The sequence below is a fragment of the Conger conger genome, chromosome 3, assembly GCF_963514075.1.
Source record: "Conger conger chromosome 3, fConCon1.1, whole genome shotgun sequence".
NCBI classification, from domain to species: Eukaryota; Metazoa; Chordata; class Actinopteri; order Anguilliformes; family Congridae; genus Conger; species Conger conger.
This window is the reverse complement of record NC_083762.1, coordinates 78,605,879-78,632,534: the sequence shown is the minus strand read 5'-3', so window position 1 is coordinate 78,632,534 and position 26,656 is coordinate 78,605,879. Positions and strand designations below refer to the sequence as shown.

The 26,656-nt window shown below is 42.4% G+C and overlaps 2 protein-coding genes across 2 annotated transcripts in view; both read right to left on the bottom strand.

The window, feature by feature from the left end:
* The window catches only part of gpr39 (G protein-coupled receptor 39), a 28,821-nt gene extending 6,878 nt beyond the window's left edge, over nucleotides 1-21,943 (bottom strand). Inside the window, exon 1 of the mRNA XM_061234688.1 lies at nucleotides 20,852-21,943. Coding sequence (XP_061090672.1) covers nucleotides 20,852-21,614 — 763 coding nt within the window. The 5' untranslated portion in view covers nucleotides 21,615-21,943. The remainder of the gene's footprint in view (nucleotides 1-20,851) is intronic.
* Nucleotides 21,944-24,005: 2,062 nt separating this feature from the next.
* Nucleotides 24,006-26,214, bottom strand: LOC133123944 (zona pellucida sperm-binding protein 4-like). Its single transcript, XM_061234687.1, has 9 exons — nucleotides 25,953-26,214; nucleotides 25,684-25,874; nucleotides 25,504-25,601; nucleotides 25,256-25,431; nucleotides 24,986-25,175; nucleotides 24,767-24,914; nucleotides 24,608-24,689; nucleotides 24,420-24,530; nucleotides 24,006-24,147 (listed from the first exon to the last, which is right to left on the bottom strand). Exons 1-9 carry the CDS (start codon nucleotides 26,182-26,184, stop codon nucleotides 24,032-24,034), a joined length of 1,344 nt encoding a protein of 447 aa, XP_061090671.1. The 5' UTR covers nucleotides 26,185-26,214; the 3' UTR covers nucleotides 24,006-24,031.
* Between the last annotated feature and the right edge of the window lie 442 nt (nucleotides 26,215-26,656).

Genomic DNA, 26,656 nt, shown 5'->3' with positions numbered 1-26,656 from the left:
CCAGAGGTCCGGAGAGCGTAAGTCCTGAGATGATTAACACGATCTCTGATAATGACCCGGGAGCCTTTTTGGAGTAGGTGTGTGCCACTTTACTGAGTGCCCCAGCACTGCCAGAGACATCCCTCATTACCCTGTCAGTGACTCAGCGCACATCTGTCATCTGACACCGATTCTGAAGTCATGACGACTCCTGCTGTTTCAGCTCAAAGAGCAACATTTACATTTTTACAATTTATTTGTCTTTTCCATTGGCCCGCTGAGCTGCCTTCGGGGGGGGTGAGTCAGAATGAGGGCCTTTTTTTAAAAGGAATATAAATCTGCTACCTCAAGGACCGGAGAATGAGTGTGCTTTGAAGGACAGCCACGGTTATCCTGCACGGTGACCGATCCAAAGGACACGACACAACCTGGACTTCCTATGACAAGCTACTCTCATACCTCACTGTTATACCTCATCTAATTATTACATTTGCTACCATCCGCTCTACCCTCACTGTAGGAGCCATTTCGGCCTCATCAGGAGCAATTGGGGGGTTAGGTGTCTTGCTCAGGGACACTTCGACACACCCAAGGTTGGATCAAACAGGCAACATTTCGACTGCCAGATGACTGCTCTTACCACCCAAGGCAATGTCGCATGGGTTCCCTGTAGCTCTGTAGCCGGGTTCCTCACAAGACTCCTTCCCTTTGTGGGGTTTTTTCTCACCACTATTTGAGTGTTTCTCTCTGCACTGGGGAGTTCGTACCTCGTGTGTTCGCTTTTTGGAGGTTCAGGTCGGCTCTCTGCTCAATTTTCCTTCCGCTCTGTAAAAAGCACTATTCGCAAAAAAAAATAAAAAATAAAAATAAACGCACTTGATTTTGATTTGAAACAGGTGTCTAATAGGCGGATAGTTCAGCTGACAGTCATGTGTTTTAGCAGTCATTTTAACTAGCACGTCTACCCCCCCAAGGTCTCATTGTAAATATTGAGGCAGGTTGGGCCTTCTCTCCATGGGACACAGACGGGCCTTTATAGATGCCCTTCAGCCTGTAACTAGTCCAGGAAGCCAAGCAGCCATTTTAATAATGCAGGCCCTTCCCTACCTCTGGCCTGTGAATAATGCTTTTGCATAGCTGTGTGTGATTCCGGTCAAAACTAGCGGTGCCAAAAGGGAACCTCATTAAATGCGGGCAAGTTGAGAATGGAACAACAACAATAACAAATCCTGCTGGGGCCTGTGTCTTCCCACTGTTTACACCTTTCTTTTTTTAGTATGAAAACGTACGCTGAATGTTACTGTAATATAATTTTTAAAAAAACACCCGGAACCGGATTCGGAGGCACGTGCAAATTTGTCTATGAGATCAAGATGGAGTTGTGTGGCGCAGCGGAGATGCGATACCTGCAAAATTCAATGTACGCTAAAGCAACGACGGGAAGCGAAGCCAGGACGACAGCCTACAGATCTCCCAGGCTTAAGAAACAGCAAAAAGCCAAGATTATTAAAAATAATGAGGCAGGTGCAAAAGCTTTACAATGCAGCTAATGATCTCCTGGTGCAGAGTGGCCACATTAGGTGCTTGTGGTGGAGACACTCACGTTGATAAGGGACTCCCTGAAGTCAGCCTTGTTTACTGCAACGGTTTATTAGCAAGGACGGCAAAATTATTAATATCAGAGGCAGAAAAACATTCTGGATGTGGCTTGTGGATTCGCCACAGAGTCAGAGAACGGTGACAGCCCACCGGGATTCAATTAAAGGAATGCTGGAACGCTGACGTGACCACGGGCTTCAAGCGGCCGATCGTTTATCGGAAAGAGGCACGTCCACGTCAATGCTCTTCCTCCCGCGACCACAAAGCATGATCATGCTGCAATGGAATCGACGATCAAAGCCATGTGTTTGGCTCATTTTTCCTATGAGTATATATTCATGAGTGTAGAATGTGAGTATATATACGTATGACTGCAAAGGCTATACAGCATACTCAAAAACAATAGCAAAAATATTTTCCTTACCATAAAATAAATCAAAATAAATTATCAACATTTTCACCACCTGTGTACTCGTAACATTCCACATATACACTTACAGTAGCCAATATGCTTGCAGAAATGTGGTCACAATCATCAAAATAAATAGCTAACGCTGTTATCCAAAACCACTTACAGTTGATTAGACTAAGCAGGGGACAATCCCCCTGGAGCAATGGGGGGTTAAGGGCCTTGCTAAGGGCTTTCCGGGTTGGTGGTTGTCATGTGCCTAAGCCACTAGGCTACAGGCTGTCCTGCAGATTACTTCCCCTCCTAAATCACATTTGATCACACAGCTATGCATACCATGAAGAATAAAATGGCCATGTCCATACTGTGCTTATGGTGCTATATTGCAAACAATGCATACACAAAAAATTGTAATGAGTGGTAAAGTATTTTTATCTGATCAAAATAAAGACTGATATGAATCGGTAGGCTCCTAATTGGTGAAAGTGTGGACATCTGTCCGCCAAAACGAACGATTCGGAAGATAATGAATAAAGTGATAATAAGGCAGATTTGTTTCTTGTGTTGAAACATTTAAGGAAAAAAAAAACAAATTAAATTAAATAGTGTTCATCTGCCTAATTAGAAGCCTATTAATTATCCTCAGTCTTTTGTTAACTCTTCTTATGTAATTGTTTGCAAGATGGTGGAGTAAGCACACTGCAAACATGGCCATTTTATTCTTCATGCCATAATAATTACCTTAAACCACCTAATTAAGAAAGATGAACAGCGTGTTAAGACTCTTAGATGGCAATTGTGGTTGGACAGCATACACAGTCCGTTACATTACATTTTATCACATTAATCTCATTTGGCAGGCGCTCTTATCCAGAGCGACATACAGTTGATTAGATTAAGCAGGAGACAATCCTCCCCTGGAGCAATGCAGGGTTAAGGGCCTTGATGTACCTTAACCACTACGCTACAGGCTGCCCAGTTCAGGATTGAGTTGTGTGAACCACAGGTTTAGATGGATATGATGCAGTAAATATGATTTTTCTTTTTCAGCAATACGATAGCTATTTACTGGGATGGTGAGGGATGCATTTCCTGATGACAATATCATGTCAGTTTCTAGCACAAACTCAGAATGAGGGAGGTTTGCCTGGCACAAACTCAGAATGAGGGAGGTTTGCCTGCCTTTACCTCAGGTATGGGATGGCTGATATAACCGCAGCATGCGGGTAGCTGTAGCCATCAAACAGCCAATATTTTGAAATGCAGAAAATTCAGTAAAAGAAAAAAATATAAATATAAACATAGCATAATGGGATTTCTCAAAACATGAGTTTATTTTGTAGAAATACAAAAGTATCACATGGCTATTCCACTATACTTCCCTGTAGAACACTCGTCTCAGCCCTCTGGCAAGAAATGGATACATCACTCCTTTTTAAGAGCCACATTTTAAATCCCTCTGCCCCTCGACGTGAGACGGAAAACACAGAGCCTTTCAGCTCTGCTCGCACCGACAGCTTTCCAAATGAAAACCAACGACTTTCCAGCCGTTTTCACACTTTATCTGACATTTCTCAATTCAACATTTTTCTGATTAATTAAGCACAGCACCATGTACATCAGCCTGCTGCCAAACTCAATTAAACTGAAGTAATGCTTTATAAACGTCCTCGGCTTTTCAGCTGGACACACACACAATTATTCATCCCCTCTTTTTTCACTGGGTTTCTTTCTTTTCCTGAAACTACCTCTTCAGATGATTCATTGGGTATGTCAGAGAACAGAAACTATATTGTGCACTTATGTACAATACATAGAACAGGATTGAGGCAGGCTGTTTAGCAGGAGAACAAACGCGGGGAAGGGCAGTCACACAATGAACACCTCCGTCTGAGAAAGCTGTGAAATTCACAATCAATAAACCTGTCAGTCAAGGCACTCATTAGGAAATATAGAAAAGCTGTGTAAACACGAATACCCCAGGACTCTACTCCCACACGACAGCAGTTCAGCATCGATCACACCTGCATCGCACACATTCCAGGAACTCCTGGAGAGTTATCTGCATTCACGGTCTCACGGTGAGCTGTCAGGATCCCAATCTTTCATTTATGACACATTCCTTTCACTACTAAACCTCACGGAAGTAGTAACACTTGCAAAGAAGAAACCACAACACAGGCCACGGCTGCCGAATGAAAGAAGAACATGCGTTTCATTTTTGAACGCAGAGATTTTCAGTCTTAGCTTAACCACTTAATCGAGCAGAACTACAGATCACTTGCACCACTGCTACCTCCATTACAATGCTGCTGTTTATAATAAAAACGTGTTTCATCCAACACATACACAAATTAATCCATCAAGGCATCAGGGCTTGACTTACACACAATATTCACATGCATGTAGTTCTATATTATGAATGATTTTATGTATTTATTTATCATTTGTAGGATTGTTAAACTGATTCCTGCAAAAATCTTTTTAACTATACTTTTTCCGCATATTATAATTCAGTGTGCCCCAGTATTCCCATGAGCCAGACACTGTAAAATGTATTTGTTTGTGCGGGTATACCTGCTTGTTTGGGCATAAATTATTCAATGTATAATGAGCAGGTGAATATTTTTCACCTGTATATGGTAATGGTATTACTTAATGGTAAGTGATAAATTGAGGTATGTTGGGTGTTCATTAATAGATTTTATATGTATTCTTGGGTGTACTGTACATAAACAATTATGTTATTCCATATTGTGTTTGGGAATGAATTATATAGGCCACAATAGCAAATAAAATAACAATGTGTGAGGAATTGATTGAGATCCGCATGCATCATTTCGACTTAAAGTGTATTTGACTTCCTCATCCGGCCTTGCGTTATCCTACAATGATCCATTAACAAGGCATAAGCTGACACCCATTTCAATCAAAAACCTCGCTTTTCAATTACAGAGGGTTAAAACTGGCAAACTATTCTGTCAAGATGATGTAGAATATTTGGCGGTTATGGATGTTTTAATATAAAAACACTGGGCCAAGAAAAACTGTCTGCCTATTCGAGGAAGGTCAGGGAAGCAATAAAGAAAGTGAAACTTAATAAAAAGAATTAGTTTTGATAGATTTACTTGCATTACAGGGGACGGGGTCTATATCATTGGGTCACGAATCGCATTAACAGGAACGGGGGATGACACTAAATACATCACACAGAGGATGTAAGAAGATAAAGAGTCTGTATTAATCACAATAACGCCAGGAGAAGTCCTGGTGCGATGTCGGCCGGTTTTACGCTGATTAAAATGAAAGCCAGGAAGCAAGGAAACCAATAACGATGCTTTATAGAAGCGATTGAAGTGCTACGGAGTACGTAAAAAAAGACGTTCCATTCAGTTAGGTTACGGAAATCATTGATCTTTTTTTAAGCAAGACGCCAGATCCCAAGACATTACAATAGATGAATAATTGAAAACAAATAGATTTTCACTTTCATTGTCATTTTACATTTAAAGAGAGTGAGTGAGTGAGAGACAGAGTGAAAAAACACCGTGTTTTGCAGTGCCATAGTCCTCCCTGATGTACCCTCCCATGCCGCCCCCCACCCCCATACCCATCTTCTGTACCATAAAAAAACTGCACTTACTTTGACTATTGTTTATGTTCATGGCAGTTGCTATTTTGGACTTGTAAATCACTTAAATGCGTCAGGAAAAAATCTTGAGTGCAATACAAATAATGTAATGTCAAATGTGAGTGAGTGAATGTATGTGTGAAAACAAAGGTTTGATTCAGATAATATTTATTTTTTTCAGTTTTGAACACCATCTGTTTAGGAACACTGAAGTAACATATGGACGACTACCAACTGAAGCTTTACAAATTTGAGACTGGGGTCAGAGTTTATCCGCTGGTGCTTCCTGATACAGAGTTTAGGAAGGAAAAAACAACACATGTTCTTCAAAACAAGTGCTGAATGAATCTTGACATGTTAGTATTCCTGAGATGGATAGCAGACTCTTCAAGTGTTACCACTGAAGTGTTTACCCGGTGCACTCATTAATTATTAGCCGGAGGAAGGGAAGCAATAAACCACGTAATAAATTATGAAATAAGATAATCATCAAGTGTCTTCCTTTTAACCAATATCAACATCATATAAAAAAACATACACTTTCAAATACAGCAATCTGCAGAAAAAAATATACATAATGCTAGGAGGGGTGCCCATACAGATGTACTGCACTTTACAACCTAAATAAATAGCTTTGAAGGTGCCATTAGTTTACAAAGCCAGTCTGCATCTGAACAGAAATGGCCTTGCTATTTAATGGCTGTGTATTTCAGTAGCATACACGTGCCATTTGTCTCTACTGAATGTCTGTAGCGTTCGTGTGTACTCCACACCCTGGGTAATAAGACAAAAAACGGAAATTCAACTCGTCACGTTGTCAATGAACGCTGCCCATCACGTTTGATCATCAGAAAAGCATAAACGTTTACTCCCTTGACTTTACAACCGCCTGAGTGCCTCGTCAGAAAGAAAACAGACTTCATAAATCAAACTGTTACCATGGCAATATTGGGTTTTGCTCTAGTGCAGACTGGATATAGACTGCCCGGTTATTAACACTTACCATTCGGAGAAGGCAGTGCCTTTTTTCAATCCCTTTTTTGTTCTGCCGCAAGGTACACAGTCATCGGACCAGATATTTCAGCAACATGCACTGCATGTATGGTTAAAGAGATAGCCAGATTTAATCTAACCAGAATTTACGTTTTTCTGTTATTACATTTGTGGGGGGGGAAAAAGTAACACATTATTAGTTTTCCCTCTCAAAACAGCCTTCACGTCAAACTTTTAATGTAACTACCAGATTAGTAATAATATATAATGCATGTTAGCAATGCAGATATCATTTGTAATATGATATTGTCAGCATCATTGGTTGACTATCTATTGCTACTGTAAAACCAAGTCTGCTGTGGGTTTGGAAACGGGCATCGGGTTTTAATGTGTGAAACTAAGCGAAAACTAACAAAATAACATTTGAAAACCATAAAGACGGCTTTCTAAATGTTAGTCGGGATTGAGTGGAGCCATGTTTGCCACCGCAGCGAAGAGCGATGGCGTTCATTTGCGGGACTACGTTCATTAAGTCATCCTTAACTCAGATGATGAACAGCCTTGCTTAAAGTGTGGCTTAATTAATTAATGCGTTGCAACTAATTGCATGAGGTACATGCAAACTGCTACCCAGGGGATTGTGAAAAAATAACTCAGGGTCTTTTGATTAAATTAAACTAATGGTTTACCTTTTCTTAGTGACACACTAAAGGTAAACTCAAAATTCTTGGGAAAGTCGTTACCCACTGCCTTACCCACTGGAAGACGATAAGATCGTCTAATATCTTTTTGTACGTGTACGCACAGGGAGGAAATGATACCTTTTTGTACCTTTATTTCTGAGAGTGTAGGTTCATGCAGGCCTCAGTTAATAGAACATTACAGGGAATTTCCTATATCTCTTAGAGGAAGAACTTGTCATAGGTTTGCACATAGATTATCTAAAATGACCACCCTATCTGTGCTCACTATAGTAGGTCGCTCAAAACTGTCAAATGCAAACTTGCTTCTCCCTCTGCAGGTGTGAACATTTGCTTTCATGGACTGCAATGATTTTTTAGAAACCAAGTCAGCATATTAATGAGTGCGTACCCAACTATATAAATAACTTTTATGATTTGCATAGCAATTTGCAGCGCAAATTATCATTTGAATGCCATCGCTTGGGAAATGTGGAATGGACTTATGAATGCACTTATTATTAGTCTCTGAACTGTCAGTAACATCATTGTTACAAATGAAAGTGACGGCATAATTATAAATTAACAACCTAATTGCATATCTGAAAATGAATTAAAAGAGACTGTAAGATTTTAATACACTATTATGACTGTGTTATCTGTGGAATATGCAAAATTTCCTTTGTGGAATCATCAATAAAAATTAACTCGGGAGAAAGTTTTTTTTTTTTGGGTTCAGTATTTTCTTTCCGCGGTCAGGAGTAGAAATTCAGGGGCCCGTTTCCTTCCGGTGAGAGGCGGAGGTTCAGCGCCTTCACCTCGGGCTGTCCTCCGAGGGCCTCCGGCACGGCGCTGAGCGAACGTCCGCAGCCTCCGTCTCACATAATAAGGGCTTCGCTCTTGGAGCGGGGAGTGTGCCAGAGCCCCTCCTCCTCCGTCCGTCTGCTTCTTTGAGGAGGTCTGCGCCTGAGAGCTGGCGTGCTTTCAGGCTCCTGTAAGTGCGCTGAAGTTTGATTTTTGCAGCTCAGTGCCCCTACTTGAAATGAATTACACATATAAGAACATATCACAGACAATGTTTGTGTGCAATATGTTTATGACTCGACTGCGAGATTAATGAAACCTCTGCATGAGACATTCATTTTTAGGACCCTCTAAAGTTTGGCCCTACCGAAAAAACCCCCAATAATTTTAAACCTACAGTATATCTGTACAGTTTTTGCACTTACAGTTTAAATTGCAAAGAATGAAATAACTCTGTCATTTACAGAATGGGACAACAAACACACATACGGTATGTACCCCCCGTGTGTCTGCGAATAAGCTACTGAAATTGCCGGCTAGGTTTGACACCATATTGTGTGAGTCAGTATTTTCCTTTTCTTGTTCAGAAAACAGGCACTGAAAATATCTCCCGGCCACCCAACGGCCACTGACATGCCCGTCTTTTTATTCCCGCAAACATTCGTGGGAAGCTCCACGCGTGCCCTCTCTCAAGGCAGGACACAGTGTGACCCGTTTTAAATGACGAGACCTCTTGATCCGAATGGGCATGCCTCAGAATACACATTATCCTTTTAAAATGCACCTGGCCCTCCAGCTGCCCCACCGCCAGTACATTGGGGGAAAACTAGAAGTGGCTTTTGGTGTTTTCACTCGCTGTGTGTTCGGGGGGATTTCAGGCAGGACAGGAATAACTAATGGGGGAAAAAACGAAAATAGCAAAATTGGAAATTGCATCATGAACACCTGCAGTACTTGCAAAACCCCCCAAAAAAGGATGTAGGCAGGTAGGAACACTAATGGAACCTCTTTGAAGCGGCCTGTAGCGTAGTGGCTAAGATACGGTAAGACATGGTCGGTGGTTCGATCCCCGGTGCAGCGAAAATAAGATCTGCACGGCCGCTGGGCCCTTGAGCAAGCAAGGGGGGGGGGGGGGATTGTCTCCTGCTTCATCTAATGAACTATAAGTCGCTTTGGATAAAAGTGTCAGCCAAATGACATGTAAAATGAAGGTCAAGTTTTCAATACAAAGGCAGAAAATCAGGATTCAGTTTGACATGGATTGAAAAACCTTACAATGCAGCACAACCTTGGTAATGCAATGTGAGTCTTTATTGTGCAGTTGCAAGTGAGGCTTGTTGTCCTAAAGGGGCTGACGATGATTTTCAATGTCCTCTCTATGGCTCTCTCTGTGCCTGTGTGTGTGTAGCATTTCATTATCCCAAGAGGCTGTATGTTACCTTACAATGTAGACCTGAAATGTTCCATTTGAATGTACACTCAACAAACACTTTATTACGTATTTATTAGACTTATTTTTCCTAACCATTTAGAGTTATGATGCGTTGTGTGTTCAGAGATGTTCTTCTGCATACCACTAATATGAAATGTGTGGTTATTTGCATTACTGTCACCTTCCTGTCAGCTTTGACCAGTCTGGCTATTCTCCTCTGACATCTCACATTAACAAGGCCTTTCTGTCTGCAGAACTGCTGCTCAATAGATTTTTTTGTTCGTTTTTTTGCACCATTCTTTGCAAACTCTAGATACTAGTGTGCGGGGAAAATCCCAGGAGATCAGCAGTTTCTGAGATACTTAAACCACCCTGCCTGCCACCAACAATCATTCCACGGTCAAAGTCACTTAGATCACATTTGTTCCCCATTCTGATGGTTGATGGGAACATTAACTGAAGCTCCTGACCTGTATCTACATGATTATATGCATTGCGCAGCTGCCACACAATTGGCTGATTAGATAATCGCATGAATAAGTAGGGGTAATAAAGTTCCTAATAAAGTGCCCGGTGAGTGTATCTGTGTAAGGGATCAAAGAGAGATTCATTGAGTTTTTTCTTCCTGCTTTCATGCTGGCAGTGTTAAAATAAGTAAATAAACAGCACAAGGGCATAGTTTGCCGGTTATTATCATTCAAGTTGTAACTATTTATTATCCGTCTGTTCCTCCTCTGAGTACTGTGCAGCTTAGATAGTTTAGAAGAACATACTGAATTGCACAAAAAAACAAATTTGTCAGGGCTACGGCACACACACACACACACACACACACACACACACACATGTTGTGTTGTCACTATAACAGTTGTGTGGTTGCAATATTTAAACATTTTTATGAAAATGCTGCATACAGTAAAGGCCTGCAGCGTTATGAAACTTATAAACATCTATTCCACGGCGAACTCATCTTTAACTCCCATTCAGATTATACACTCCGTGAGCACTTTATTAGGCAGACCTGTACATCAGCTTGTTAATGCAATTATTTAAGCAACCAATGTCTGTGGTCCCAATTAAATGCATAAAAGCATGCAGACGCTGTTTTTCAGACCAAATGCGAGAATGGGGAAGAAATGTGATCTAAGTGGGGGGCGGCCTGTAGCCTAGCGGTTAAGGTACCTGACTGGGACATGCAAGGTCAGGGGTTTGATCCCCGGTGTAGCCACAATCAGATCCGCACAGCCGTTGGGCCCTTGAGCAAGGCCCTTAACCCTGCATTGCTCCAGGGGAGGATTGTCTCCTGCTCAGTCTAAGCAACTGCACGTCGCTCTGGATAAGAGCGTCTGCCAAATGCCATTAATGTAATGTAATGTAATGTAATGTAAGTGACTTTAACCGTGGACTGATTGTAGGTTTCACGCACAACAGTTTGCAAAGATTGGGGCAAACACCCAGTGAGCAGCAGCAGTTCTGTGGGCAGAAACACGTTGTTATTGAGAGAGGTCAGATGAGAAGGGCCAGAATGGTCGAAGGTGACAGTAACGCAGATAACCACACATTACAACAGTGGTATGCAGATAAGCATCTCTGAACACACATAACCACACATTACAACAGTGGTACGCAGAAGAGCATCTCTGAACACACATAACCACACATTACAACAGTGGTATGCAGAAGAGCATCTCTGAACACACATAACCACACATTACAACAGTGGTATGCAGAAGAGCATCTCTGAACACACATAACCACACATTACAACAGTGGTATGCAGAAGAGCATCTCTGAACACACATAACCACACATTACAACAGTGGTATGCAGAAGAGCATCTCTGAACACACATAACCACACATTACAACAGTGGTATGCAGAAGAGCATCTCTGAACACACATAACCACACATTACAACAGTGGTATGCAGAAGAGCATCTCTGAACACACATAACCACACATTACAACAGTGGTATGCAGAACAGCATCTCTGAACACACATAACCACACATTACAACAGTGGTCTGCAGAACAGCATCTCTGAACACGTCAACACGTCTAAGTGGATAGGCTACAGCAGCAGAAGACCAATGAGTGCAATACATACCTAATAAAGTGCTCACTGAGACCCAAGAGAACATACACGCACGTATTTAAAGCACTTTAAAGTAATGATGAGCAAATTAGGTATAAATAACTATTTTCCACCCAATGAACCGTGGTACAGATGCAAACGACATGGTACCATGATCTCAGGAGTACTTATGATCTCTGTACCACATTACACAATACATCTATGAAGTGGAATTACATCCCTTTATATACTTAGTCCCCCCCATTATAGGAGACCAAAGGTAACTAATACTACTACTGCTACTACCATGACTCCAACTAATAATAATAATCATAATCATAATTTTATTTGTAGAGCACCTTTCAAGCAGAGAATCAAGCAGATAAAAATGCTTCACAGTGGGGGGGGGAAGGGGGGGGGAAGCTATAACTATACAAGCTCTGGCATGAGTTTCCCCTGAATACCTGACCTGGAAACTCACGTGTTACAATCCTTTTTCCCAAGCTGTCACTGAAGGTAACTGTAATTGCAGTAATTGGCCAATTCAACACAATCACACAGCCACCTGCAGAGCGTGTTTGTGTACGGGTTTCATTTAATGATTCGCCGAGATGATCAAGGTACCGCGACAAGTTGATTGCTTAAGTGTCCTCAGAATGTTTTGTTTGGGCCACTCGTTGGATGACAGAGACTCATGGCCCGACACCAACGATCATTAAATCACCATCCCCGTGGGTGGAGATCTGCTTTTTTTCCCCCCCACGACCCTCCCTTTACCTGGGAGTCAGGGGTGCAGTGCCAATCAGTAGCACCAACTGTTCAGTTAATTACCCATGAGAAAATAAAACCAGGGCTGGATTTGGATTTGGAAAACTTGCCTCTGTTGTCTACCAGCACTCTCACAAAGTAAACTCCCAATGGGCCCAATCATGATAGTTACCAGCGTATGCTGTACAGCAGGGGTCACCAACCCTGTTCCTGGAGATCTACCATCCAACCCTAATTTCGCTCCAACCCTAATTTGGTCCACCTGATTCCACAAATTAGCAGCTTGATGAGTTCTCTTGCTGTTGAATGAGGTGCGCTGCGTTAGGGTTGGAGTGAAAACCTACAGGAGCTAGATCTCCAGGAACAGGGTTGGCCAGCCCTGCTCTAGCTGTTGAATGAGGTGTGCTTTGTTAGGGTTGGGCAGCCCTGCTCTAGCTGTTGAATGAGGTATGCGTTGTTAGAGCAGGAGTGTAAACCTACAGGATGGTAGCTCTCCAGAAACAGGGTTGGTGACCCCTACTGCACAGGGTGATACATTAAACATTTCTAAATGTTTGAACATACTTATTGGTCCTTTCTATGGTACTGTACCTAATGTTAGCCTACTAATGTCATTAGGCAACTGTTAACTGACCCAACGTTGTAACATACAGATATTTCATGGAGATTTACGTATATTGTATCTATCTACATGGCGACAAGGCTCAGGCAGTAAGAGCAGTCGTCTGGCAGTCGGAGGGTTGCCGGTTCGATCCCCCGCCCAGGCTGTGTCGAAGTGTCCCTGAGCAAGACACCCAACCCCCAAATGCTCCTGAGGAGCTGGTCGGGGCCTTGCATGGCAGCCAATCGCTGTCAGTGTGTGAGTGTGTGTATGAATGGGTGAATGGAGAAGCATCAATTGTACAGTGCTTTGGATAAAGGCGCTATATAAATGCCTGCCATTTACCATTTACCATATCTACTGTATATGGATGGACAGACATAGGCACTGATTGACATCCACCAAATCATGCAGTGTCTTAGAAAATAACCCCTTTTGTAGATGACCAGGCACAACGATAAGGAGACACTTGTTGTAGGGTGTGAATTTCATTACAGGCTCTTTGAAAAGGACAGACAAAAAGCGATTATAAAGTTTCATCTTCAGACTCTTTGATAAAAACACCCCCCCCCCCTCCCCCCCAAAAAAAGAAGGGGTAAACACAATATCTTGCCGTAACCGTTTGTTTATTGCTCACCAATTCATTTCCTAAGAGAGTTACTCAGCAGAGCTGACATACAGTATGCCCTCTCCCAGCTCGTGGATGACAAGGTTGCCCTTGGCGACAGTTCACTCACGCGAATGGACAAGTCCCGCATCACGGGACCATCGGCCGACAGCTGTAAGACCGATACGTCTAAGAGCCTAAATATCGTCCCAGGGGAAGCTTTTTCCGCCGTCTAACCAGTGAGCGCTACGCCGAGCCTGCCAGCGGGCGAGGATTCCACTTGGATCACATCCTGCGAAATAACAACCCGTCGAAGCTGAAGTAAACAGGCATATGGATCGCGGGACGCGACCTTGATCCGAGAAATGATAAATATAAACGAACGGGCGGAACTCCGATGCAGTCGTGGCGCTTGTGTGACTTTTTCCGTTAATACCTCTAGCACCACTGAGACATGAATGCGCAGTACCCAGGACTAGCTTGCCATCATCTAGTTACACTCAATAACTCAGTCAACTGTATAAACTGACAATCATTACCTCAATGCCAGCCAAATTTAAAATATACCACACATGTTGCAAATAATCACAAATATATACAACTTATAATGGTACATCCTACAAGACATTGAAGGTGTACGGTTACAAGGCACCACACCGGTCCAATTTTTACTTTACTGGCATTTAACAGAAACTGTTATCCAGATCAGCTTGCATTGCCAAAAAGTGCAAAGTCCAGGGATCAAAGTGCAGTAATCAACCACTAAATTCAACAATCAGAAGCTGCGGAAGGTGCAGTTCAATAAATGCAGTCAGGATAAAACTTTTATAATCCCTTTGTACTTAAGTACACATTCTATAAAACAGGTTGAAAGGCATTTTGTGTCAATGAGAACAGATTGTGTAAATTGTCTATGATGAATAGTATAGTAAAACGTGATAAAATGACTATGCATATTATTAGTCTCCTATTAACCAATAGTTTGTAATAGTATTATCTTACAGGAATTGAAGTTAAGTAACTCAGTTTAATAGACATTAAGTGTATTCATGATAATTATATAGATTTTATGTAATTACAGTAACTCTCAAAATAACTACAGAAATATCTACCAGAATGTTTCTGCCAGGAGACTCGGAGAGAGGGTGATAAGGAAGGAGAGTCAATAAGAGAGAGAGAGAGAGAGAGAGAGAGAGAGAGAGAGAGAGAGAGAGAGAGAGAGAGAGAGAGAGAGACTGAATTTTGGCATTTAAAGTTAACTCTGAAGGGCACAATCTGAGCGCCAGAGGCAGGAAAACAATATTAATATGCATTTTGCAAATGGCCACGGACAGTATCAGAGTAAAGACTAAAGCAATTAACCTTTCCATCTTAACATGATGTCTGGGTTCCCTAACTAGGTTTAACACTTCATTAATTAGCCTCCAATGTCAGAGCAAAGATTGCAAAGATTAAAAAAAATAAACACAGGTTGAATGTTATGGTGGGATAATGGAGGGTGATGACAGAATAAGAACTTGTTTGTTAGGATGAAGCTGACAGCCCTGATACACACTTAAGTGCAAATTTGTATTTCAAAAAAGACAACTTTAAAGACAAGCTGAAATCAAAATTCACTTTTTCCAAAATTTTGTCAATTCTCCATACTCGCACAAACACGTCTTGAAGTATTCCATAAAATGTATAAAACTGTAATACTTGTTTTCACACCAAAGCTTTCTTTCATCCACTTCCTGGAAAATGTTTTGAATTTAGATTTTAACGACAAAGTGTACCAGTGGGCAAGTATGTCAATCAAATTTTCCGTTCCCCTCCAATCAATAACCTCTCAGGCACTGACGCGCATTCTTCCCCCCAGAGCCATAGGCTACGGCTCTGATTCCCGCTCCTCATTTGACGTCAGTGAAATCAACTCTCCGCCGTCCAAAATTTCCCCCATGCATTTGTTTCACTCACATACCTACACGTCCTACCGTGGAAGCTAGTACTGCTCCGTTTCAGCTTGTCATTAAGGCGGACGACTGAATTTCATACAAAATATACTGGACAGCTATGCTCCGCCTGTTTCGGTCTGTGTACTTAAACATAACAGACTGTCACATCCTTATGTATTCTCCTGCAGTAGGACCCTCCTGAGTTGTCTTGTCTCCTTCTACCTTACAGAAGACTAACACCAGAGGTGCGTTCAAGACGGCGAACTATGTCTGCAGCAAACAGTTACTGTTGAACGATATTAAATGAACATTCCATTTAGTTTGCCACCAACCATTTTTAAATACAAATCGGTGCGACTTTGATTTAACAAAGCCAGCTAGCTGCTTCGTTTCTTATCTGTGATTTTTTATAACGAATATTACATTGATTAAGTTGTATTATAACAGCCAAATAATTGTCACCGTTTGATCTCTCCGCGTCTTCGCCCATTTCTGTTGGCCGCGTAGGCCTACTGCCTTTTCAAATAGTTCGCTAACGTTCGTGGCAAACTGAAAAAAGTTTGAATATGTTCGCGAACGTTAGCTTAACGCACCTCAGGACTGCATCCTATTTCGACAGTTATGCAACAAGACTCAGTCCCTGGCCCAGTGTCCACCACCACTGGTCATTATTACAGCTTATCTTCCCCCTCATACACGGGGGCCTTCAAGATTATCGCTGTCTGTTTTGTAGAAGTCTCTATCCTGACGGTCAATAAACCCGAAATCTGACATGATTCACCCCTGTGGCTGAATAATCAACCAGCCCGGGACTTCTCCGTCTCTCCGAAAAACTTTGTTTACATTTGATAGCACATTTACCACAACTGCAAAGTACTGGCAGACACACATGCCGTTCGTTCAGAACAGGTTTAAGAAGAACCAGACAGTTTTAACAACCTTTGCCTCTCTGTAGCCATCTAAAGCTGGCACTGCCTCTCATCAAGACCAGTTTATCTCAACGAATTCTCTTTCTGTGCGTGTGTGCGTCTGACATTCATTTAACTTTGCATTTTGGAAAGCACTTTTAAAAGCACGAATTGATTATTATGACACATAGCAGGCCCAGAAACTCGCAGACAGTTCTTGTGAAATTGAGGCTAAAAATCGAAATAAATGAGGCTTGAGGAATCACGCTTGTGAATGAAAGATTACACCAGAGAACAATTCTGTAATTTTGGGGACTACTATGTACTACTCTGCTGCTTCTATTACTACTATGACTACTAGTACTACTACGATATCTACTACAACTACTATTACTATTACTACTTATAAGAATCATAATAACAATAATAATAATCATAATAATAATAACAATAATAATAATATAACAACCTTGGTATTCTGAAATCTACGGGTTTTTGTTTTCCAACTGGATAAACAGATTGATTTTCTTTTTCACCTGCTTATGAAGGAGGTCGGGGGTGGGGGGGTGGGGGGGGGTGTGGGGGTGGAAGGAGGGTATGACAATATGTGGTTAGACTGCCCTCTTGTGGAAAAGAGGATGGCAGCTTATACACAAGATGGCCGACTGGAATGAGCTTCCTCCGTTTGGCTTGCAAGATGGAATCTCCCTGTGCATTACTGGCACTTAAAGAACGCTCCCCGGTCGTGGAGGTAGCCTGCAGCTAAAGATGAATGCAGCTCCAGCACATTCATTATTTCCAGTCCACTGCTTCATTATTCCCCTACTTGACCCGAAGCTACAATGCAATTTTTCAACTAACAGGTTTTCAGATTTTAGTACATTCACTGATGCCCACTGGCTGGACCTGTAGAGAACAGCTCTAGGTGCCCCAGCACCTGCCCCTTTTGCCCTAAGTACCCAATGCCCCCCTCTCCTTTTAATAAAATCTAATGCTTGATTGCCCTGCTGTAAAAATCCAACTATGACCATCTTGAAATTACCAGCTAGCAGCTGTTTCAAAACATAGCTTGAGGTGGTCAAACTGTGTAAAGCGTGGAGCTGGTCTGAACTGGTAAACCAGCTACCAGCTGTTTCAAAACTTAGCTTGAGCAGTTTTTTTTCAGCAGGCTGTCGATTTTCCGTGCTCCATTTCGGTAAAATATATATACGGTTCAATAACTGAGTGTCAGTTTTTCTAGATTTAGTGTGCCCTTTTCTCACTTCCACAAATGCCCCTTATAAAAGCCTCTGCACTGCCCTGCCTGCTCACCCCTGATATGAAATCCAGAATCCAGGCTTAAAAGAGACTCCAGATAAAGAGAAGCTTAAAATTGAACCTTCATTCTTGAAGGTGACATTACATTACACTACATTACAGGCATTTGGCAGACACTCGTATCCAGAGTGACATACAACAAAGTGCAAAACCATAACCTGGGACAAGTGTGCTGAAAGACCCTAGAGGGAAGTACAGTTTCAAGTGCTAAGGATACAACAAAGATAAAGACTTGGGCCTTGTAGATTAATCTGACAATGGATTGTATCTATAAAATTGTTTTTATTCAACACGACACAAAATAATTATATATGCTTACATAGGAACAACAATAAACAACATACATAGCCAAACAAGTGGCAATAAATCATCCTAGCGAACACAAGTCTAGCAACAATGACAGACAGCATTGTGAGAACTGAAAAATAACAGCTACCAGGGTCCATGTCAGACTGACATCCACAGAAACCTTACCTGGGGCCTGTATTACAAAGCAGGATTACACAGTTAGCTGGATAACTGCCCTGAGTAAACCTCTCAAATCTGGAACATGGACTGAAGTAATAAGAGCTTTTCCACGGTTTTACTCAGTGCAGTTATCCAGCTAACTCGGTAATTCTGCTCTGTGGGTTTTACTCAGTGCAGTTATCCAGCTAACTCAGTAATCCTGCCAAATGCCATTAATATAACTTTGTTTAATATTAACCAAGGCAAGGCCTCCTTAGACAAAATTTTAAATTAATTCACAGAAACAACCAAAGATAAGGAAGAGAGTAGTTGTACAGGAATGTGGATGACACATCTCATTCAGCTCATCTGCGTTGTGTTCCCTTAATCTTTCAACACTTTAAAATGAAATGACTAGCCTTGCAAAGTACTTTAACATAAAAATGCCATTCTCAGTCCACTATTGCTGAGATTTCGTAGCACAGTCTTGGGTGCAGGAACGCCAGGCAAATATTATGGTGAAAATAGAGGAAATATAATTGAGTGAGAAAAAGTGAGAATTGTAAAGACGCAATCTGTCGCTCGCACAGCACTTGGGAAGCAGATCGTAGCCCCGTGTTACCTCAGTGACAGCACTTATGCCTTGATCACTTATGATCAATAATATTCAATAACCCTTGTCACGAATATCAGACGTCACCTGTCATGGTTTATAACATCACCTGCGATGACTTCAATGTCACCCTGCTGGAAACAAATTATATACTGCGACAAGCGGCGTCCTAGTACCTGCCACATGCCAAGAAAGCCGAACAGAATAGCGCTAAAGGACCAAAATCAATACTATATTATCAGTTTAAGCATTGCTCTTTGAAATAACTTTCATTTGAAGTGATTGGAGCGCAGCCTGGGGAGACTGAAACTGCCATATAATCACTTCTTGAGAGGCTATTTGTATTCAGAAAAAAAAAGTACTAAAGTGAGCCACATTTTAGCCGTGGCGGTAAATCATGCTGATTCATGAGGTGACAGACAGCTGCTATAGGGGATTTCTCAAAGTGAATTTAATGGGGACTTTAGAGGAGGAGGCTACTGAGCAGAGTGTGCATATCCCAATTGCACATCGCCGAATTCCTACGGGAGATATTGACGTTGCTGACATGACATAGATCACGTCAAAAGGAATGTTGTTGTAAGTATCGTAATTGAAAAGGCTAGCTTACAGGCTTTGGCTAGCTCTCTGAGATACACGAGGTTCACGGCTCACTGTACGGCGCTTGAATTATGCATGAAGAGTGAATACGAGCGAAACAGCTTGTTCACTTCAGTCGTGGAATAGTCTAACTCGTGATTTTACAAGAAACAAACAAAAACGAATTGTAAATACACTGGCTTAGATTTGTTATTCGAAGACAGGGACATGCACGAACCATTATTTACACTTCATTCAGTTTATTCCGGTTTGCAATGAACCATATTGTTTGTACTTGTTTATCATTATTTTGATTTACAAATCTATTGTTTCTTATTGCTTATACAGCGATGCATTTAATTTCACAAAATAAAAGTTGGGCCAAGAGAGCTGATGAAACGCATATCCTATGTGTTTGAAACGTTTATTATCATTAATATTATTGGTCCTTTTCGTGTAGAATGATAACAGTTACAAATGTTTTCCCTTTCAAAAGAAGTGATATTTAGAGACGTAATTCGTATTATGTTCCTCAAGTGTACAAGCAAAACTTGAAATACTTTTATGTGAGTAAAGGCATGGTCACACAAAGGCTTTTTCTGAAGTTTACCAAAAACGTGTCACGCATAAGTATGCTACATTAAACGATTTTTAAGGTATTACAGTGAAAATGTATATTTACACAACAATTGCATGTTATCATTTTAATACTGAGCATAAAACGGCGCTGAATTGTGATACTAGATTTAAAAATCATTCACCCTGTTTATTTCCATAATGTGCAGAATGATTATGAAGGCAACATACTTGTCCAATTTATCAGTAAGCATTTATGTGGTAAAGAAAATAAATCAATAAATTCTGAAAGATAAATCAAAGTGTATACCTGTCTGTTAATAGAAGTCCTAGCTGTTATTACTAACTGATATGGCCTTAAGATAAGCCAAAAAGTAAACATTTTCCCCTACTTGTTTGCTACTTTTCCCGTGAGCCAATGCATGAACCTAAATTCATGAAGCTAGAAATGAATTATCATTGACAATAAATGTTCATATTAAAAACATTTACAATAAGGTTCATGAACTAGCATTAACTCATGTTTTAACAAGAATTAATGATGGACAAATACATTAATTAAGCATGAAATTAACTTTCCCTTAGTTAATGCATTTGGTAACAACTAACTAACGTATTTGTTTCATGATATTTATACATTAGCAAACCATAGGATGAACTAGTTAATTAATTAACCATTGACAAATACATTAAAAGACATTTTCACTCCAACATGCATTGGCAATAACTTAGGTAGTTACTAATGTTTTTAACATTAATTAATGATGTACAATAACATGAACAGCGCTGTACAGATTAACTTCTCTGTAGTCGTTAGTTAACAACATTAGTTCATGCCAATTCATGGAACCTTATTTTACAGTGTTACTCTTATTTATTCATTATATATTAAGGGCTTACCGAGAAACAGGATGGTTTGCTTCCGAGACGCCATAGCCTTTGAGCTCTGGTGCTTGGGCAGGAACACCTCTTTCTTGGCCGACGGCTCCTTCGGTCCTTGCAAGACAGCGATCATGTTTTTGACCATTATCCCGACGCTGACGAGGACCAGGACGTACAGGATGAACGCCCCGAAGATGCTGGACCGGTACATCACCCAGCGGCTGCTGAGGTTTGTGCAGAACGTCAGGTTGTGTGAGCCGGGGCCCTCGGTCCCAGTGGCGAACAGCAGGGGCAGGGCGACGGCGGCCGAGGTGATCCACACGAAGACGATGAGCTTGACCGTGCGCGACCCGGACAGGGACTTGTAGCGGAACGGGTGGCAGATGGCCACGTAGCGCTCGAAGCTGAGGGTGGCCACGTTCAGGATGGTGGCGTAGCTGCACGCCTCGAACAGGAAGTTGTACACCTTGCAGGCCAGGTTGCCGGAGGAGGGGGAGAAGGGGAACCAGACGGCGCTGTAGAGCTCCACGGGGAGGCCGATGAGGAGCACCAGGAGGTCGGAGCAGGCCAGGCTCACCATGTGGTCCGTCACGTTCTTCTGCAGGTAGCCCTTGCTCTGCAGGACCTGCGTGACCCTGATGGTGACCCCGTTGCCCACGATGCCCGTCAGCAGGATGAGGCTGTACAGCACGGTCAGGAGGATCTTCACCGGCAGCGGCTGCTCCAGGTCCCGCCAGTCCTCCGCCCTCATCTCCTGCGCGATCTCGTATTCCGGATCCATGGATTAAAGATTAACGCCTTTAATTACGTTCAAAACATTGTACACCCTGCCCCTCCGCTTGCTGCGGCGTTGACTCTCGCCGGTCGAGGGAACAGACGCTGTCCGTTTCTTTTTTTTACTTTACACTGGCCGAGTTGGGGAGTGGATCCCGTCGATTGAGAAAGAGTGAAATGTTTGAGTCCTCCTCGTGCTGCCTCCTGGCTCTCCTCCACCAAACGACATGACCTCCGGCTGCGGACCCGTCCTGTGCCTAATCACCCATTTCCACTTCCATTTTCTAAACACAGCGCACTCTACGGTCCGTAAGGCTGCGCCGCGTGTCAGCGTAATGGCTGACAGGCAGCGTATAGCAGCCGTGATTCATTTCGTCGACAAGGGCAAGCTGGTTAAATATTGAATCGCGGCCCATACAAGGAGAGGCTGTATTTGCTCCTGTTATCTTTACCATAGTCAGGAACTCTGAGTTAGTTTAAGGGAATTCCCATTGGGGGAAAACTGCTTGTTTAAAATAAAGTGGGAGTTTCAGATAAGAAAAAAAAAAGCACAGAGTTCAGAAGGAAGGTATGCACTCAATGAAAAATTGGCCCACTTTAAAAGAAAAACTTGCAATTTCATGATATAGGCCAATTAAGTTTCTTTGACAAAGAAATGAAATTAAGGCACATTCAGCTGACATTACTAGTCTGTCTTTTGGTGAGTTACAGATATTATTTCACTGTCAATAATAGGCTGCTCAACTTTAATTGTGTATCTGAACCCATATTTATTAATAGAGTCAGTTATTTGGAATGGTTTCCAAGTAAGTGTTCTAGAACTTCAGTTTAGAACATTCTAATTACAAATTTGTCATTTTACACCTGAAATCAGATGCTCTGTTTATTTCTATTTCAAAATGTATAACTGCAAATATTAAGTCTCCTCTTAGATATCAGGCCTACTGTATGTTGTTTAAATGTGTGTATGAATCTGAACTGCAACTGTACTGGCTACTGCGTTCGCTTCATTTTCTAGGCAATCCACACATCTTTTAAATGGGTGTGTCTTAACGGACATTGAACTGTAATAAATTACTGTCACATTACTAATGTCTGCAAGTGTCTATGTTGTGTCTATGTGTCATGGTTTAGAGGTAACCATTTAAAGGAATGTTGCAATTAATTCCTTGAAAACCAGGAATGAATTGCAACACCAGAAACATCTTACAACTCAAATAGTAAACCAAACAGCAACCTTAACATATACCTTTTAAATTGACACCTTGAGAAGGTATACCCCACAGATACATTACTTTTAATAGAACATGATGCACCAGCCAACAGCATTTGAATAGGGTTGTGAGTTTAATAACTGGGCATCCCAAATATTTAATTTAGGTTATACACATTTGCATCCTTTTTGCTTGACTGAATAAATAGAATGCTAAACCGAGGTCAACCTTCTCCAAACTAATGAAAGGCTTGTCATTTTATTAAAGCCATTTGGAGGAAGTCTGCCTACAACCTTGTTTGGAACAGATAAATATGCAAAGACAAGGCTCGCAAACATTAAACCAAGATATTGCAGCTGTGACGGCCATTCAAGACAGAAATGCTATTCTACTGAACTCACTGCAAACACCAAAACAGCACAGCCAGAATAAGCCACAAAAACATCAATTTTCTTTCATATGGCAGGAAATAAACAGATTTCAATGTGGTCACCAAATCAACTTGTTTCAGGTTGTTTGCAATGGGCTAAAGTTCAGGATTGCCATGCAATACATGTCATTTGGCTGACGCTTTTAGCCAAATGTGACCATCAGGAGACAATCCACCCTGGAGCAATGTGGGGTTAAGGGGCTTGCTTGAGGGCCCAAAACTGTGCCGATCTTATTGTGGCTCCACTGGGGAAACCGAACCACTAACCGTGCAGGTCCCAGGCATGCGCCCCAATTATGCTACCCCTAAACACAGATGCTGACTCTTGAGTTGGCAGTTCAGTCCCAAAAATTAGATACCCTGGATAGACACAGAGACAAGACAGATTGGCCCGTTTAAAACTTGAGAAACTACATATTTAATCAGGTTCTTGAAGTGAGAAACTCCATCCCACAACTCAAGACAACCATTAAACACTTAATTTGTTCATTTTCACCCTCAAGCTAGTTTTGAAGGGGAGGGTGAAGGCAAACTAAGTGAGCCTAGACTAGTCTTGGCTCCATGGAAAGCAGACTCAAGTTCCAACCACCCAAAAGCTGGAATACAAATGCACTTTCTAGAGCTAGACATTGTTACAAGCTTTAACACCTAGGTCCTTCGCTATGGCAGAGACAGATGCCAACATTCACCATCATGATTCCTCTTCCCTCTCCCCCACCCTCCTCCCCGCTGACAAAATGAGACTGAAGGCAAATTTTCAATAAGAGCTTTATTTTTGAATCACACCTTCACTTGTACATGAGATTGCTTCATGAAAGAAATGGCCAGTGCCAGGGAGGAGACCAGCAACACACAGGCAGCACCTCCCAGAAGACCATAGCTGATGGACCAGGGCACTAGAAAGAGAAATGTTAGTGCAACCAACCATCACACCCACAAGGGAATCCCACCCATTACATTAATGGCATTTGTCAGACGTTCTTATCCAGAGTGGTGTACAGTGGATTAGATCAAGCAGGAGACAATCCTTCCCTGGAGCAATGCAGGGGTTAAGGCCCTTGCTCAAGGGCCCCAACAGGTGTGCAGATCTTATTGTGGCTACACTGGGGATTGAACCACTGATCTCATGGGTCCCAGTCACACAACCACCATGCCACCCTTTGCTCACCTGCACTGTGCAGACTCTGGCCTGAGGGCTCTGTATTGGTCACCATCACTGCCTTACTGGAAACCACAGCCTTTTCGTCTATGGACCGCTTCCCTACAGGAACAGACCTCCCTGGAAGAGCCATAGGTAAGTAATGATCATCAATTCAGTCTAGAAGCTGCCTGCACCATAATTCCCAGGCCACTCACTTTGTTTTCTACCACTACATTGTTGGTCACAGCGGTCAGAAGCAGTGGGGTGGCAAACTTGGGTACTACAGTGGATGTAGACCTGGGGAAGAGAAACCATAGGATCTATGGCTGCTGGATTGTGCAGGACATTGAGCTGCAATTGTACAGAAGAAGTACCATTTCCTTCAGTGGAACATAGGATGCAGGATCCACAAAGGTAAACATCTGCACAATAAACCGCTTGTAGTGGGTGGGGAAGGGAAGTCCAGATGAGCCATCCACAGGAACCAAGGACGTCTGGTAACGGTCATCACGGTAGGGACACCTGGTGCAAGATCACAATTGAGCATTTTGGGGGCAGAAGGAATTTGTGCAGGCATTCATGCTGCCAATTACCCATCAACCAAGAGGCTCCACTGGGGCAGGCTGAGGGGGCTAGAGGTGGATGTAGCCCAGCAATCTTCCAGAAGCAGGACAAGGTGTGGGTCGGTCTTGTCCAAGATCCGCACTTCCACATACACAGGGTCTCGTAGCACCTTAGTCACAGGGTAGTCCGCATCCCTGTAGTAGTCACTATACACCTCCGCTACAGGGGAAAGGGAGGGGTTACTACTTCATGGAGATGGGTGCGGGGGTCAATTGAATTCATGCAGTTGCCAACTTTACCATCACTGCATCCTTCAACTCCTTTTTCTCCCTTGGCACCACATTGCCCACTAGCCAGTCTGAGCTCCACATCAAGGGGCCCTGGAGCAGCTACAGGAAGCGGAGGAGGCACCGTATTCACCTCAGCCACCAGAGAAACCACCTCACTGCCATAATAGCTGCACTGGAAGTCCAGCCTGGAGAACAAGAACCACAAGTCCGTAACCAAAGCAAAAATACTTCAATGACCAATCCCAAGAACCACTTACTCAAAAACACTGTCCCTAGTGATGGAGCCTAAAGCTCCAACCCCCACTTCATATGTGGATGATATCCTGTTCTCATAGACCACATAATCCCCTTCCACCTGAAGATGAAGAGGGCAATTGGTACAGAGAAGCAGCAGCACAGTGCAGAAGGCTTAATTTCCAAATCAAGCAGTTACCCACCTTCACAGTAGTTCCACAGGCACTGACTGGGAATTGGAAGACCGCAAAAGCAGGCGAGGCACTAACAGGACCACAGTAACCACCACTGTGACTCTCCAGCATGTTCACAGAACCAAGGTCAAGCAGAGGAAAGGTGGCAGCTCTGGACACCACAACCATGAACTGGCCATCCTGGAGACAGTGGACAGTAACTGTAGCAGAAAGCAACATGAATCAAAAGGCAGGCATTATGACACCAGCTACAAGGAGCAATCGCACAGCTCACCAACCTTCATTTGCATAGTAACACTGTTGGTCAAAGCAGCAGTGGAGAGCTTCACAGCCAGCACCACTAATATCAGGGTCTCCACATGGCACTCTGGCAAAGTCACTGACTTGGCATCTGTGAAAAGCACCATCAGAACCCTCTGATCCAAAATATTTACTTTGATCCTGTGCCAAAACAAAAGCCAAACACCCAAGCCATACTCCAAGATGCACACTATACCCAGTGATCCCCATAATGAAAGAAGACAGACAGCTGTAGAGATCAGCTCCTCTTGACCTTAAATACCTTCCACTCTGATTGTTTCAGCTGGGTAATTGGGTAACGCAAATTCCACAAGATGATTGTTTATCCACACTAAGGTGCTCCTCATTATGTCTAAGCATGTGTTTGCAACACTTTTTTTTTTTACCTCATGACTTAATTTCACTAGAGCAGGGGTCGGCAACCCTGGTCCTGGAGAGCCGCAGGGTGTGCTGGCTTTCGTCTCCACCTTAAAATAAGCAACCGATTCAGACCCAAGAAACCAGGTGAGGTGAGTTAGACACAGAACACAGAACTTTAAACACAGAACTTTAACAAGCTGTTAATTGTTCATATTTGCCTTCCAGGGATTATTTACCCTCTTAAGCCACATTTTCTCAGACATAGCGATGCACGCCATCGAGAATAAAAACTTGCATGTTTTTATTGTGCCATATTGCAAAC

What these genes read in the sequence shown, in the direction of transcription:
- LOC133123944 (XM_061234687.1), bottom strand. Translation starts at nt 26,184, where the DNA reads ATGGGGATCACTGGGTATAGTGTGCATCTTGGAGTATGGCTTGGGTGT. An exon ending in TGGAGCCTCTTGGTTGATGG is followed by an intron (nt 24,915 to 24,985) that starts GTAATTGGCAGC and finishes ATCTTGCACCAG; the next exon opens with GTGTCCCTACCGTGATGACC. An exon ending in ATGTAGTGGTAGAAAACAAA is followed by an intron (nt 24,531 to 24,607) that starts GTGAGTGGCCTG and finishes TGGCTCTTCCAG; the next exon opens with GGAGGTCTGTTCCTGTAGGG.